Source organism: Ranitomeya variabilis, chromosome 4 (genome assembly GCF_051348905.1).
Source record: "Ranitomeya variabilis isolate aRanVar5 chromosome 4, aRanVar5.hap1, whole genome shotgun sequence".
NCBI classification, from domain to species: Eukaryota; Metazoa; Chordata; class Amphibia; order Anura; family Dendrobatidae; genus Ranitomeya; species Ranitomeya variabilis.
The window spans coordinates 638,749,243-638,763,241 of NC_135235.1; the positions used below are offsets into that span (position 1 = coordinate 638,749,243).

General features: G+C 46.3%; 2 protein-coding genes across 3 annotated transcripts in view; both read right to left on the minus strand.

Annotated features, from left to right (window-relative positions):
- LOC143767203 (uncharacterized) overlaps positions 1 to 13,999 on the minus strand; it is a 684,359-nt gene that overhangs the window by 464,087 nt on the left and 206,273 nt on the right. The window lies entirely within an intron of this gene.
- Positions 1 to 13,999, minus strand: part of LOC143767034 (uncharacterized) — a 110,195-nt gene that overhangs the window by 17,839 nt on the left and 78,357 nt on the right. The window contains 1 exon segment of the mRNA XM_077255054.1: positions 5,003 to 5,093. Coding sequence (XP_077111169.1) covers positions 5,003 to 5,093 — 91 coding nt within the window.

Below are 13,999 nucleotides of genomic sequence, written 5' to 3' on the forward strand. Positions count from 1 at the left end.
AAGCTGGAACTGGGTCCAGTCCTGAACCAGAGCGCCTGCTCTGAGCGACCGCGGATCGTGTGTTCTGGCCATAAGTTGGAAACCTTGGTATTGAAGTGGGATGCCATTAGGTCTACATCCGGGGTCCCCCAGCGGTGACAGATCTGGCGAAAAATTTCGGGATGGAGAGACCACTCTCCCGAGTCTATTCCTTGTCGGCTGAGAAGTCTGCTTCCCAGTTGTCCACACCCGGAATGTGGACCGCCGAAAGAACCGACCCCGTGTCCTCCGCCCAGCGGAGGATGTGTGACACTTCTCGCATCGCCTGGGTACTGCGGATTCCCTTTTTGGTGATTCACATATGCCACGGCCGTGGCATTGTCCGACTGTATTCTGATGTGAGAGGCTGCCAGTAAGTGATGGAAGGCCCTCAATGCCAGGAGTATGGCACGAATTTCCAGGATGTTGATGGGCATGGTCGCTTCCACTGGGGACCACTTGCCCTGTGGTGTAGGTGCACCGCACCCCAACCCGTCAGGCTCGCGTCGGTGGTCAGAACCTTCCATTGACTTGTAAGAAAGGATTTCCCCTTTGCTAGCGAGGTTGGCTTGAGCCACCAGTGCAGGGACCTCCTGGTTGACGACGTTAGCTGGAACTCCCTGTCGAGAGAAAAGGAATTCCTGTCCCAGGTCTTGAGAATGGCTAGTTGGAGAGGCCTGAGGTGAAACTGGGCAAATGGGACTGCTTCTATTGCTGCCCCCATCTTGCCGAGGACTCTCATGGCAAACCGGAGAGATCGAGGGGGTTTGCGGAGGAGGGTGCGAACTCCTAGGCAGAGAGCCAGTGCCTTGTCCTTGAGAAGGAGCACTAGACCCCTGGAGGTGTTGAATAGCATTCCCAGGAAGGTCAGTTGACTCGGGGTTGGTGATGACTTTTGTAGGTTGATTAACCAGCCCATGCGACTGAGAGTATCGGTTGTGATTGAGACGCTGAGCTCACAGTCCTTGAAGGTGGGAGCCTTGATGAGTAGATCGTCCAGGTATGGAACGACTACTATGCCTCTGGAGTGCAGGATGTCCATGGTGGCTGCTATGACTTTGGTGAACACTCTGGGAGCTGTGGCGAGTCTGAAAGGGAGAGCCACAAATTGGTAGTGGTCCTGGCCTTTTGCGAACCTGAGAAACCTCTGATGGGCAGGTGCAATGGGTATATGCAGGTATGCGTCTTGTATGTCTATGGAGGCGAGATATTATCCCTTCTCCATGGACCCAATGATGGACCGAAGGGACTCCATGCGGAAGTGACGGACCCGTACATATTTGTTGAGCTGTTTTAGGTCTAGTATGGGCCGTACGCTGCCTCCTTTCTTGAGAACTACGAACAGATTGGAGTAGAGCCCTCGGAAGCAGTAGGTCGTGGGGACCGGTACTATGACTCCTGCTTGAAAAAGCGAGGAGACCGCTTGGTGGTAGGCACGAGCCTTGGCTGGCGGTTTTGGGGGGACAGAGAGGAAGAAACGGTCCGGTGGGTTGGAGGTGAAGTCTATTTTGTATCCGGAAGACACTAGTTCCCTGACCCACCTGTCTTCTGTAATAGGCAGCCAGACTTGATGAAAGAGCAAAAGTCGTCCGCCTACTGGTGTGGTGTCTTCCGGAGTCCGTGAGTCATGATGAGGAGAAAGTCTGAGATTTTCCTCCTCTGGGCTTAGGCTGGCCTGATTTTGACTGCCAGGTCTTGTCCGACCTTTGCGTCGATCGTGAGTTGTCCTTGCATGGGGAACGGTTACAATTTTATGCTGTACGCGAGACGGTCCAGCCCGAGGAATTCCGAAAGGATCGGAATCGAGTTTGGTTACGCTTCTTGTAAGTGCGTTTAGGTCTTAGTTGGGGAAGAGAAGTACTCTTACCCCCGGTAGCGTTGGATATCATAGTGTCCAACTGTTCACCGGAAAGTCTCCCACTGAGGTAGGGGAGGTGCGTGAGGGACTTCTTTGAGGCTGCGTCTGCTTTCCATTCCCGCAGCCAGAGGATACGCCGAATTGTGATGGCGTTTGATGCTATCCCTGCTACTCCCCTTGCGGAATCCAGAGCTGCATGAAGCATGTAGTCTGCTACAACTGCTATTTGAACCGCTTGGTCCGACTGCTCAGGAGCGGATGCTTGGAGAGCTTGTAAATTTCTTTGCCCATGCCAGAATGGCCTTGGCAGCCCAAACTGAGGCGAACGCGGGAGCCAGGGATGCCCCTGCTGCCTCAAAAATTGAATGAGCCATGCGTTCTACCTGCCGGTCTGCTGCGTCCCTGAGGGTTGAGCTATCTGGCAGTGAAAGGAGGGTCTGTGCTGCTAGCCTAGAGACTGGGGGGTCCACTTCGGGTGGATCCGTGCATTCCTTGGTGTCCTTCTGTGGGAAGGGGTACCTCGCCTCCAGATATTTGCGATTAGCGAATTTTTTCTCAGGCTGTGAGAGCTGCTTTTTAAGGATCGCCTTAAACTCTGGGTGGTTAGAGAAAACCTTAGGCGGCTTCAGAGGTCCTACAAAGGAAATCTTATGTTCTGGGGCCTCTGGTGGCAGATCAGAAATGTCCAGCACCCGATGGATGGAAGAGATTATGTCCTCAACTAGCGCTGTATTGCTAGGAGGGATTGGGATCAGGGACCCATCCGTTTCCCTGTCTGAGTCAGAGTCGCAGATGCCTTCCGAATCCTGTGTATCACTGAGGCGTCCCCTGCTGAGTGAGCCGGGGAGGAGGCCTTTGTCACGGGGAGACTAGGTGGGCAAGAACTAATAACCCGGGCCCCTGCAATTTCCCTCAGACTAGGGAAATCCTGACTGGCCCTCTACCTGAAGTTTACACTGATGGTGTGCATGTCCAGGCCTCGAACCTCACCCTGTCTCCTGTTTCAACCCAGGGCTGAAACCTCCGCCCACCACCCAGTGAATGTAATACACCAATACCCACAGTTAGCACAGACAAGGATAAAGGAAAATATACACCACGCCGCAGTCACTCAGGAATACACTATAAATGTGCAGGGCAAAATAAATACAAATATAGGAAGGAGTAAATAAGACAAAGGAAAATACACCACCAGCAACGATACTCCAACAACCAGCTCTCCACTCCAGACCGAGATAACAACGCAAGAGACAGAAGCTATAATCGGCGACGCCCAATGATCAGGAGAGCTATTCAAAGGCAATGGGCATGGCCCAGCTTCCAATCCGAGGATCAGGTAAATTAACCCCGGAACAGCTAGATAGAATCTAGCCGACGCCAATGAGCAAATAGTGGTCAAAAGCGGAATTACCGCTGTCTGTCGAACGACCTGGTCTGAACAGCGTCCGACATGACAGCCTTCTCTGGTTGGGGATTGCGGAGATCTGCATTGTCTGTCCCTGGAATGGGACGGTCTAGATGACCTGGAGGTGTCTCTCCCTAGAAGGGGATGACCGTGTGCTATGGGATGACGCAGATGGACTTGATCTATGGGTCCGCTTGCGTCCTGACCTAGACGTGGATGTGCCAGGGTCATCTTGTTCCTGAGTCAAGCTCTCCCTTTGCTGGGTAACGGTCATAGCCGAGGCATGACCCTGCAGAGCCTGAAGCAATGTGGAGGTTAGGTTATCTATAGACTGCGTCATAGATTGCGATATCTGAGTAGCCCATTCCGGCGTTGCATTAGACACCGAGGCATTGGCAGGGGCTTCTTGGGGCTCTGAAACATTAGTTTGTATACAGTTCTGGCAATGCGGGTACCTGCTGCCACTGGGGAGAGCGGTCCCGCAGGCTGTGCAGAATGCATAATAGCTATGTAGAGAACCCTATAGTGATTGCAGAGAAGCCTAGAGGGGAGCCTTATAGGGAATATGGATTCACAGCTGAGTAACAAAAAAAACAGCTGTGATCTTACCCCACCAGTGTGCCCCTAGGTCCGGCGCCGAAGATCCACAGTCCTGTGCCCCCCGGAGACTGGCTGCCTGGTCCTGGTCCTGCAGACTGGGAGATGCAGGGTTAATCTGCAGCAGAAAATGGCTGCTGAGAAGGAGAGGAAGGGGGAGAAGGGGGCGGAAAGCTGGATAAAGGCGGCAGAACTGTGTAAAAACGCGCCCTTTCTGTCTCGATCCGCCCCCTCTATGACACTGTAGAGTGTCATATTTGTCATCCGGGGGCGGGCCGGGGGGGCAGAGAGGAGGCGGCGGCTTCAGATAGGCCAAAGCCGGGGCCTAAATTAGATGCCTGAGGCCCAGAAGTGCTCCAGGTCGGCGCAAAAGTCCGGGAGGGGGTCGGATCTGAACCGGACCCCCCCAGATTTAAAGGCAGGATGGCGGTGGGGCTATAAGCGGAAGGGGGAGCCCGGTGTGGGGTCCCCGAGGCAGTATATCTGTGATTTAATTGCATAAAAATTCAAAGTTGGAAAATTGCGAAATTTTCAAAATTTTTGCCAAATTTCCATTTTTTTCACAAATAAACGCAGGTAATATAAAAGAAATGTTACCACTATCATGAAGTACAATATGTCACGAGAAAACAATCTCAGAATCAGCGGGATCCGTTGAACCGTTCTAGAGTTATAACCTCATAAAGGGACAGCGGTCAGCATTGTAAAAATTGGCCTGGTCATTAACGTGCAAACCACCCTTGGGGGTAAAGGGGTTAAGATTTAGGAATACAGACACATAGTCAACGTGTTTATTTAGGGAAAAAATATACTATGTAATGATCAGAATGGATGGTAGTAGGTTTACAAAATACAGGGTTATACCAGAAATTGCAGAAGTCTGCAGCAGATCACCATATAATGTAATATAAAAATAATTATCATGTGCTGCAAAACACATAATGTAAACTGACCAGATGTGTGCAAGAGATGAAATGTCTGAACATGTTACAAAATAATCAAATATTATTATATGCACAATCATGGCGCATAAATAAATACCCATAATGGATTTGTGCTCCCTCTGGGATGGAGCCAACCCGATGTGCGCTCCTGGCACTGATTGTTTTTTAGGTTATACTCACCTGTGCGGTTATCTGTGGGAATCTCCTCTTTACACCGCTCATCACCTCTCATATATGTCTCTGTAGTATTAATATGGGGCAGATATTTACCCTGAAACAAAAATATTAAGAGTCAAAGAAAGATGAAAAAATCATAACCAGAAAACTGGGGGAAGATCCAGACAACATTTAATGTCTATGATCAGCTTTACCCTGTCATCTCCACCAAGTATAGAACACACACTGAATGGCCACATTATTAGAGACACCCACGTTGTCTATTCAGATCCTCAGCAATTCAGATTGTAATAGATTCCACTAGATGAAGAAGTAATTCTGTGGGATTATTGGCCCATCCGCAAATAATATGGAGATACTGATATGTTGTGAATAGTATCTTTCATCTCATCCTGAAGATGCGCTATAGGATTAAAACATGAAGACTATGAAGTCCAGGGAAGCAACAAAAACTCTCTAATATTCCTGGAATCAATCCTTGACTAGTGGATCATTGTGTCATGGTGCATTGTCCTTCTACCGTAGGGGAAACAGCTGCCATGAAGTGATGAACTTGGTTGGCCAAAATGCTTATGTAAGCCCTAATGTCCAAACATCCATCCACAGAGGTTCCAGTATGAGCCAAGAAAAAATCCCCCGCCATTACTCTACGTCCACCAGCCTTAAATGATGACACCTGATAGATGGTGGCACTGTTAATTTTATGTTATAGCCCATGTGTGCCAAGGAAAAATGAGTGATTTCAAACACATTAGTTGGACACCAGTCATGTAGTCAGTTAAAATTTACAACACTGTGCACTACCTACAATTTGTAGGGCAGCGGTATCCACGCTATACAGTGATGAGGCAGTGACCCAGCAAAATTTCAAACAAAAGTCTCTTTAATGCGTTTCCTTGACAGCATTAATGTCCAAATCACAGCATTAGTGTCCAACACCGCATTACACAGTACACGATATCCTCCGGATAGCAGCCGAGAACCATATCCTCCAGTTTGCAGCCAATAAACACGCCAGTCCACCTCCAAGACCAGTTGACGTGGACGACTGCACTGCTATGTACGCTGTGGGTGCCAGGCATCTCAGCTCCCCTGGCTGTTTGGCTCCGCTTGCCTGTGTTGCCTCAGACAGGTGGAGCTCTGCAGAGCTGACTGCACTGCACTCCAGCAAACACCAGACTGACACTAAGCCAGGGTCAGACATGCGAGAAAATCGCACGAGTCTCGCATGTCAATACAGGGAACTGCCGCCAGCACTCGGACAGAAGCGTGCGGCTGCATGTATTTCTATGCAGCAGCATGTTCCAGTCCCGAGTGCCAGTGGCAGTGCCAGGTATTGACATGCGAGTTTCTCGCATGTCTAACCCTGGCCTAACTCTGACCCTGACACACCCAAACCCTTTACTGCAGGGCTTTTAACCAAAGAATCTGGAGCCTTCGGCCACATGGAATACCAGGCCTGGAAGTAAACAGACTGCCACACTACCATACTGTAGTCCATTTCAAAACAAAAGTCCAGCAGGTTTTCTAAAATCTGCCCTGGACAAATAGCTTGTCCAAGACTAACACTCACTTTTATTTTTCTTTGCAATCACAGCTACGCCTGTGACTGCAATGCACTCCAATGGCCTCAATTATCCTCCAAACGCATCCCGGGGGAAACATACAGTGACCTTCACATGTAACACAGGTCACTGCCTCACATATTATTAATATCTTCTTCAACAAATCGTGTATGTCCTATGGATCCTCTTTCATTGTATTTTTTCCCTCAGTCACAATATTATCAGTACTAATACTTTTGACAAGAAAAACTGAAGAGGATAGGAATTTTTCAAAATTTTCCTGACAACCATGCCTAGGTGAAGAGCTCAAAATTCCCATTCTAATGTTGTTTCAGACTGAAATATGATCACTTTATTTTTATATTACACTAATTATTTGTATTCTCTATACAGGAATGTTTCGATTAAGAAAGTGTCAGTGTTTCTAATAAATTGGCCATTCATTGTATAATACTGGGGGATAAAAAAAAGTCTGATCACAAGACCTTCATAGCCTTATACACATCATAGGGAAGATCTCATGACATCTTCTCTATAGCTACCTGATGATCCTGAGTAACATTGGGATCTTCTTGTTTACAGTCCTGTGGAAGAAGAGGACAGGGACATCTCTCTGGTGTTGTCCTCTCACTGGATAGAACTGGAAGCAACACATACAGGGACTGAATTCATTCTTTACATACAGATAATTATAGGCCGTGTTTATTTAGTGCTGTGTATTACCTGGTGATGTGAGGGGCTGGGGAATCTCCATCATGACGTCCTTGTACAAATCTTTATGTCCTTTTAAATACTCCCACTCCTCCATGGAGAAATAGACGGTGACATCCTGACACCTTATAGGAACCTGACACACACAATGATACCGTCATCCCCCCGATCCCTCCATAGCGTTACTGTATAATATCCCAGCATTCCCAGCAGTGTCACCTCTCCAGTCAGCAGCTCAATCATCTTGTAGGTGAGTTCTAGGATCTTCTGGACATTGATGTCCTCATGTATCAGGGGGTGAGGTGGAGGTCCCGTGATTGGGCTCAGGGGTCTTCCCCATCCCTCAGACACAGGTTCCTGACAGCGCTCACTAGAGGTCTTCTTCACTACTGTGTAATCCTGGTTATGGAGAGACACATTAATAAACCTCACTACAGACATTTCCAGAGTCCTCACCTCTCCAGTTCTGTCCATCTGTTATTCCCATAGATAAGAATGATGTAATGTGACGCCATCAGAATCTCTCACCTCTCCAGTAAGCCGGAAGAGGATCTCTAGGGTGAGGTGTAATATCCTCTCCGCCATCTTGTCCCTGTCCCTCTCCATCCTTGTAGGGTCACTCAGGAGAATTCTCTTATATAGAAGATCTCTACTGAGAGGATCCGATATTGTAGGGACCTGAATGGGGAGAAGATGACGATGTAACATCATAAAGATCCCATGTAAGAAACCTCCGGAGCTGTTACCGGCGTCACATGATCACTACATCCAGTCATGGCCGCGTTCTGCCCCCGGTATAACACACAATCCCACTATAGTCACAAACAGAAATTTATCACAGGCTTGGCACTGAGGGGGTTAATGTCCCCTGCGCCCAGTAATGGGGAATCTCCAGCACCTACCTCCACCTGCAGAGCCGCACACCACATATATGGCTGTACTGTGTGCACAGGACCTGTGATGAGGTCACAGGAGGGAAGGAGTCAGTGGTCACATGATCAGGGGCCTCTATGACTAGAGGACCATGATGTCACGGTGCATTGTTCTTCTAGCGTAGGATAAACAGCTGCCATGAAGTAATAAACTTGATTGGCCAAAATGCTTATGTAAGCCCTAATGTCCAAACATCCATCCACAGATCCACATCCACAGAACAAAAGATCCAGGATGAGCCAAGAAACAAATCCCCCGCCGTTAATATACCTCCACAAGCCTTATATGATGACGCCTTATAGATGGTGGCACAGGAACTGTTCATCTGATGTTATAGCCCATCTGTGCCAAGAAAAAATTAGTGATTTCAAACACATTAGTTGGAAACCAGTCATGTAGTCAGTTAAAATTTACAACACTGTGTACTACCTACAATTTGTAGTGCAGCGGTATCCACGCTATGCAGTGAAGAGGCAGTGACCCAGCAAAGTTCCAAACAAAAGTCTCTTTAGTGTGTTCATTTGACAGCATTAATGTCCGACTCACAGCATTACACAGTACACAATATCATTCGGATTCCAGCCTGGAACCATATCCTCCAGTTTGCAGCCAATAAACATGCCAGTCCAACTCCAAGACCAGTTACCGTGGGCGACTGCACAGCTATGTATGCTGTGGGTGCCAGGCATCTCAGCTCCCCTGGCTGTTTGGCTCTGCTTGCCTGTGTTGCCTAACACAGGTGGAGCTCTGCAGAGACAGCTCTGCACTCTAGCAAACACCAGACTGACAACAACTGCAGTCTAGCAAAGTACCTTCACTCAAAAAAGTACCTTCGCTTGTCTTCCCTTCTTTTGAAGTCCATGCGATTAGACTCTACATCACCTTCTCCATGCGAGTGGTGGTGGTGTATCCTCCTTCGGGCCCCTCCCATCAGTTCCTGGATCACTTTATCACCTGGCTTCCACAGTTTCTCTCCTGTGACATCCTCACCCTCATCATGGGTGATTTCAACATCCCCATTGCTTTTCCCCTCTCCCCATGTGCTTCTCACCTTTTATCTCTAACCTCCTCTTTCAGCCTCTCGCAGCATACTAACTCTTCCACCTATGAAGACGGAAACTCCCTCGACTTGGTCTTCTCCCGTTTTTGTTCAGTGGATGATTTCACAAACTCCCCTCTCCCACTCTCTGACCACAACCTTCTTTCATTTTCTATCAAGAACTGCCATCCCGCTCAGGTCACCCTCACTTTCCACTTTTGGAAACATACAGGCCATTAACACCCAGAAACTTATGAAGAACTTGCAGTCCTCATTGGCCCCTATCTCCTCCCTCTCATGTCCCTATTCTGCACTGAAGCACCTCCTAAACATAGAACAAGTCTGCTCAGACGGCGAAAACCGTGGCACACACTGAAAACACGTTTCTTACAGTGGTGCTCCGGGTGCACCGAACGCCTGTGGAGAAAATCTAATCTACCCGAAGATTTCAATCATTATACGTTTTTGCTTAAAACATACAACTGTGCCCTACACCTCTCCAAACAAACCTATTTCAACACCCTCATCACCTCACTGTCGAATAACCCTAAATGTCTCTTTGACGCTTTTCATTCCCTACTCAAACCAAGAGTGCAGGCCGCAACCACAGATCTCCGCGCTGACGATCTGGCCAATTACTTCAAAGAAAAAAATTGACCATATCCGACAGGAAATTATCTCCCAATCTCCTCCTATCATGCACTGTCCTTCCTCCCCCACTGCATCTAGCTGACTCTCTGACTTTGAACCAGTCACAGAAGAAGAAGTAATCAGGCTCCTTGCATCTTCTCGCCTGACCACTTGCACCAGTGACCCCATTCCGTCACTTCTCGTACAGTCCCTTTCCCCTGCTGTTACCTTTCACCTAACAAAAATATTCAACCTCTCTCTCTCTCTTCCGGTATCTTTCCCTCCTCATTTAAGCATGCCATCATACATCCATTACTTAAAAAACGATCCCTCGCTCAAAACTGTGCCACTAACTATAGACCTGTCTCTAATCTTCAAATGTGATGTGGTCCCTAAAAAAAAATGGTGTTGTAAAAATGAGAAATTGCTGGTCAACTTTTAACCCTTATAACTCCCTAACAAAAAAAAATGTTGGTTCCAAAATTGTGCTGATGTACAGTAGACATGTGGGAAACGTTACTTATTAAGTATTTTGTGTGACATATATCTATGATTTAAAGGCATGAAAATTCAAAATTGGAAAATTGCAACATTTTCAAAATTTTAGCCAAATTTCCATTTTTTTCACAAATAAACTTAAGTAATGTCAAGGTAATTTTACCACTACCATGAAGTACAATATGTCACGAGAAAACAATGTAAAAATCACTGGGATCTATTGAATCGTTCCAGAGTTATAACCTCATACAGGGACAGTGGTCTGAATTGTAAAAATTGGCCCGGTCATTAAAGGGAACCTGTCACCCCCTCCCAGGTGTTTTTAACTAAAAGAGCCACCTTGTGCAGCACTAATGCTGCATGCTGCCAAGGTGGCTCTTTTAGTTCTGGTCCCTGCCAACGCTGCAATAATCGCTTTTATAATGTGCCCCTCATACCTGAATTTGTCAACGGGGCATGTCTTTTCCCCCCTGACACAAAAGCCTCCCAGCCGTCACTCAGGGCCTCTGTGCTCCGGCCCCCGCCTCCTCTTTCTTCATTAGCGTCCCCAGCACCTGTGCTGTAAGTTTTTTGGGGGGCATGCGCAGTTGCGCTGCCCTTCGAACTTACAGCGCAGGTGCCGGGGATGCTAATGAAGGAAGACGAGGCAGCAAACCACCCCTGGGGATAAAGGGGTTAATGACTAGGCCAATTTTTACAATTCTGAACACTGTCACTTTATGAGGTTATAACTCTGGAATGCTTTAACGGATCCCGCTGATTCTGAGTCTGATTTTTTGTGACATATGGAACTTCCTATTAGTGGTAACATTTATTTGATATTACTTGTGTTTATTTATGAAAAAAATGGAAATATGGCGAAAATGTTTAAAATTTTGCAATTTTCAAACTATGAATTTTTATGCCCTTAAATCAGATAATATACAGTATGTCACACAAAATAGTTACTAAATAACATTTCCCACATGTCTACTTTACATCAGCACAATTTTGGAAACAAAATTTTTTAGTTAGGAAGTTATAAGGGTTAAAAGTTGACCAGCGATTTCTCATTTTTACAACAAAATTCATAAAATCATTTTTTAGGGACCATCTGACATTTAAAGTCACTTTGAGGGGTTACATAACAGAACATACCCAAAAGTGACACCATTCTAAAAACTGCACCCCTTAAGGTGCTCAAACCCACATTCAAGAAGTTTATTAACCCTTTACCTGCTTCACAGGAACTGAAGCAATGTGGAAGGAAAAAATTAACATTTAACATTTTTTTACAAATATTTTACTTCAGAACCATTTTTTTTTTCACAAGTGTAAAAAGAGAAAATTAACCACAAAATTTATTGTGCAATTTCTCCTGAATACACCGTTACCCCATATGTGGGGGTAAACCACTGTTTGGGTGCATAGCAGAGCTTGGAAGGGAAGGAGCGCCGTCTGACTTTTTCAATGCAGAATTGGTTGTAATTAAGATCGGATGCCATGTTGCGTTTGGAGAGCCCCTGATGTGTCTAAACAGTGGAAACCCCCACAAGTGACACCATTTTGGAAACTAGACCCCTTAAGGAACTTATCTAGATGTGTGGTGAGTAGTGATGAGCGAATATACTCGGGTGATCTCCGAGTATTTATGACTGCTCGGAGATTTAGTTTTCATCGCTGCAGCTGAATGATTTGCAGCTATTAGACAGCTTAATTACATGTGTGAATTCCCTAGCAACCAGGCAACCCCCACATGTACTCAGGCTGGATAGTAGCTGTAAATCATTCAGCTGCGGAGATAAAAACTAAAGCTCCGAGGACTTACAAATACTCGGAGACCACCCGAGCAACGAGAATATTCGCTCTTCACTAGTGGTGAGGACTTTGAACCCCCAAGTGCTTCACAGAAGTTTATAATGCAGAGTCGTGAAAATAAAAATAAAAAAATTTTCCCTCAAAAATTATTTTTTTAGCTAGCAATTTTTGATTTTCATAAGGGTAATTGGAGAAATTAGACCCAAAAAGTTGTTGTCCAGTTTGTCATGAGTAAGCCGATATCCAATATGTGGAGGGGGGACCACTGTTTGGGCGCATGGCTGAGCTCGGAAGGGAAGGAGTGCCGTTTTGGAATGCAGACTTTGATAGAATGGTCTGCGAGGTTCATGTTGCATTTGCATAGCCCCTGATGTGCCTAAACAGAAGAAACCCTAACACGTGACCCAATTTTGGAAACCAGACCCCCCAAGGAACTTATCTAGATGTGTGGTGAGCACTATGAACCCCCAAGTGCTTCACAGAAGTTTATAACTTAGAGCAGTAAAAATAAAAAAATCATTTTTTTTTCCACCAAAAATTATCTTTTCACCCCAAGATTTTTACTTACACGAGGGTAACAGGAGAAATTGGACCACCATAGTTGTTGTGCACCTGGCCTGAGTACTCTGATACTCCATATGTGGGAGGGACCACTGTTTGGGCGAATGGCAGTGTTCGTAAGGGATGGAGCGCCGTTTTGGAATGCAGACTTTGATAGAATGTCTGCGGGCGTCATGTTGCATTTGCAGAGCACCTGATGTGCCTAAACAGTAGAAACCCCAACAAGTACCCCATTTTAGAAACTAGACCCCCAAAGGAACATATCTAGATATGTTGTGTGAACTTTGAACCCACAAATGTTTCACTAAAGTTTATAGCGCAGAGCCGTGAAAATAAAAATAAAAATTTTCCACAAAAATGATTTTTTTTTTAGCCCAAAGTTTTTTTTTCCCCCAAGGTTAACAGGAGAAACTGGACTTCAAAAGTTGTTGTCCAATTTGTCCTGAGTACGCTGATATCATATATGTTGGAGAAAAATACTGTTTGGGCACACGTTGGGGCTCAGAAGGGAAGTAGTGATGTTTTGGAATGCAGACTTTGATAGAATGGTCTGCGGGTATCATGTTGCGTTTGCAGAACCCTTGATGTGCCTAAACAGTAGTAACCCCCCACAAGTGACCCCATTTTGGAAACTAGACTCCCCCATGGAGCTTATCTAGATGTGTGTTGAGCCTATTGAACACCCAAGTGCTTCACAGAAGTTTATAACGCAGAGCCGTGAAAATAAAAAATATTTTTTTTTCCACAAAAATGTTTATTTTCCCAAGGGTAACAGGAGAAATTGGACCCCTAACGTTGTTGTCCAATTTGTCCTGAGTACGCTGATGCCATATATGTGGGGGTAAACCACTGTTTGGGTGCACAGCAGAGCTCAGAAGAGAGGGTGCACCATTTGACTTTTTGAACGCAAAATTGGCTGGAATCAATGGTGGCGCCATGATGCGTTTGGAGACCCCCAATGTACCTAAAAAGTGGAAACCCTCTAATTCTAACTCCAATCCTAACCCCTAACCCTAATCCCAACAAACCCTTAACACCAACACACCCCTAATCCCAACCCTAACCCCAACACACCCCTAACCGTAATCACAACCCTAACCCCATCCCTAACCCTAATCCCAACACACCCCTAACCCTAATCCCAACCCTAACCCTAACCAAAAACGTAACCCTAATCCCAACCCTAACTCTCATACAACTAATCCCAACCCTAACCCTAATCTCAACCCTAACCCTTATCCAAACTCTAATCCCAACCTTAACCCT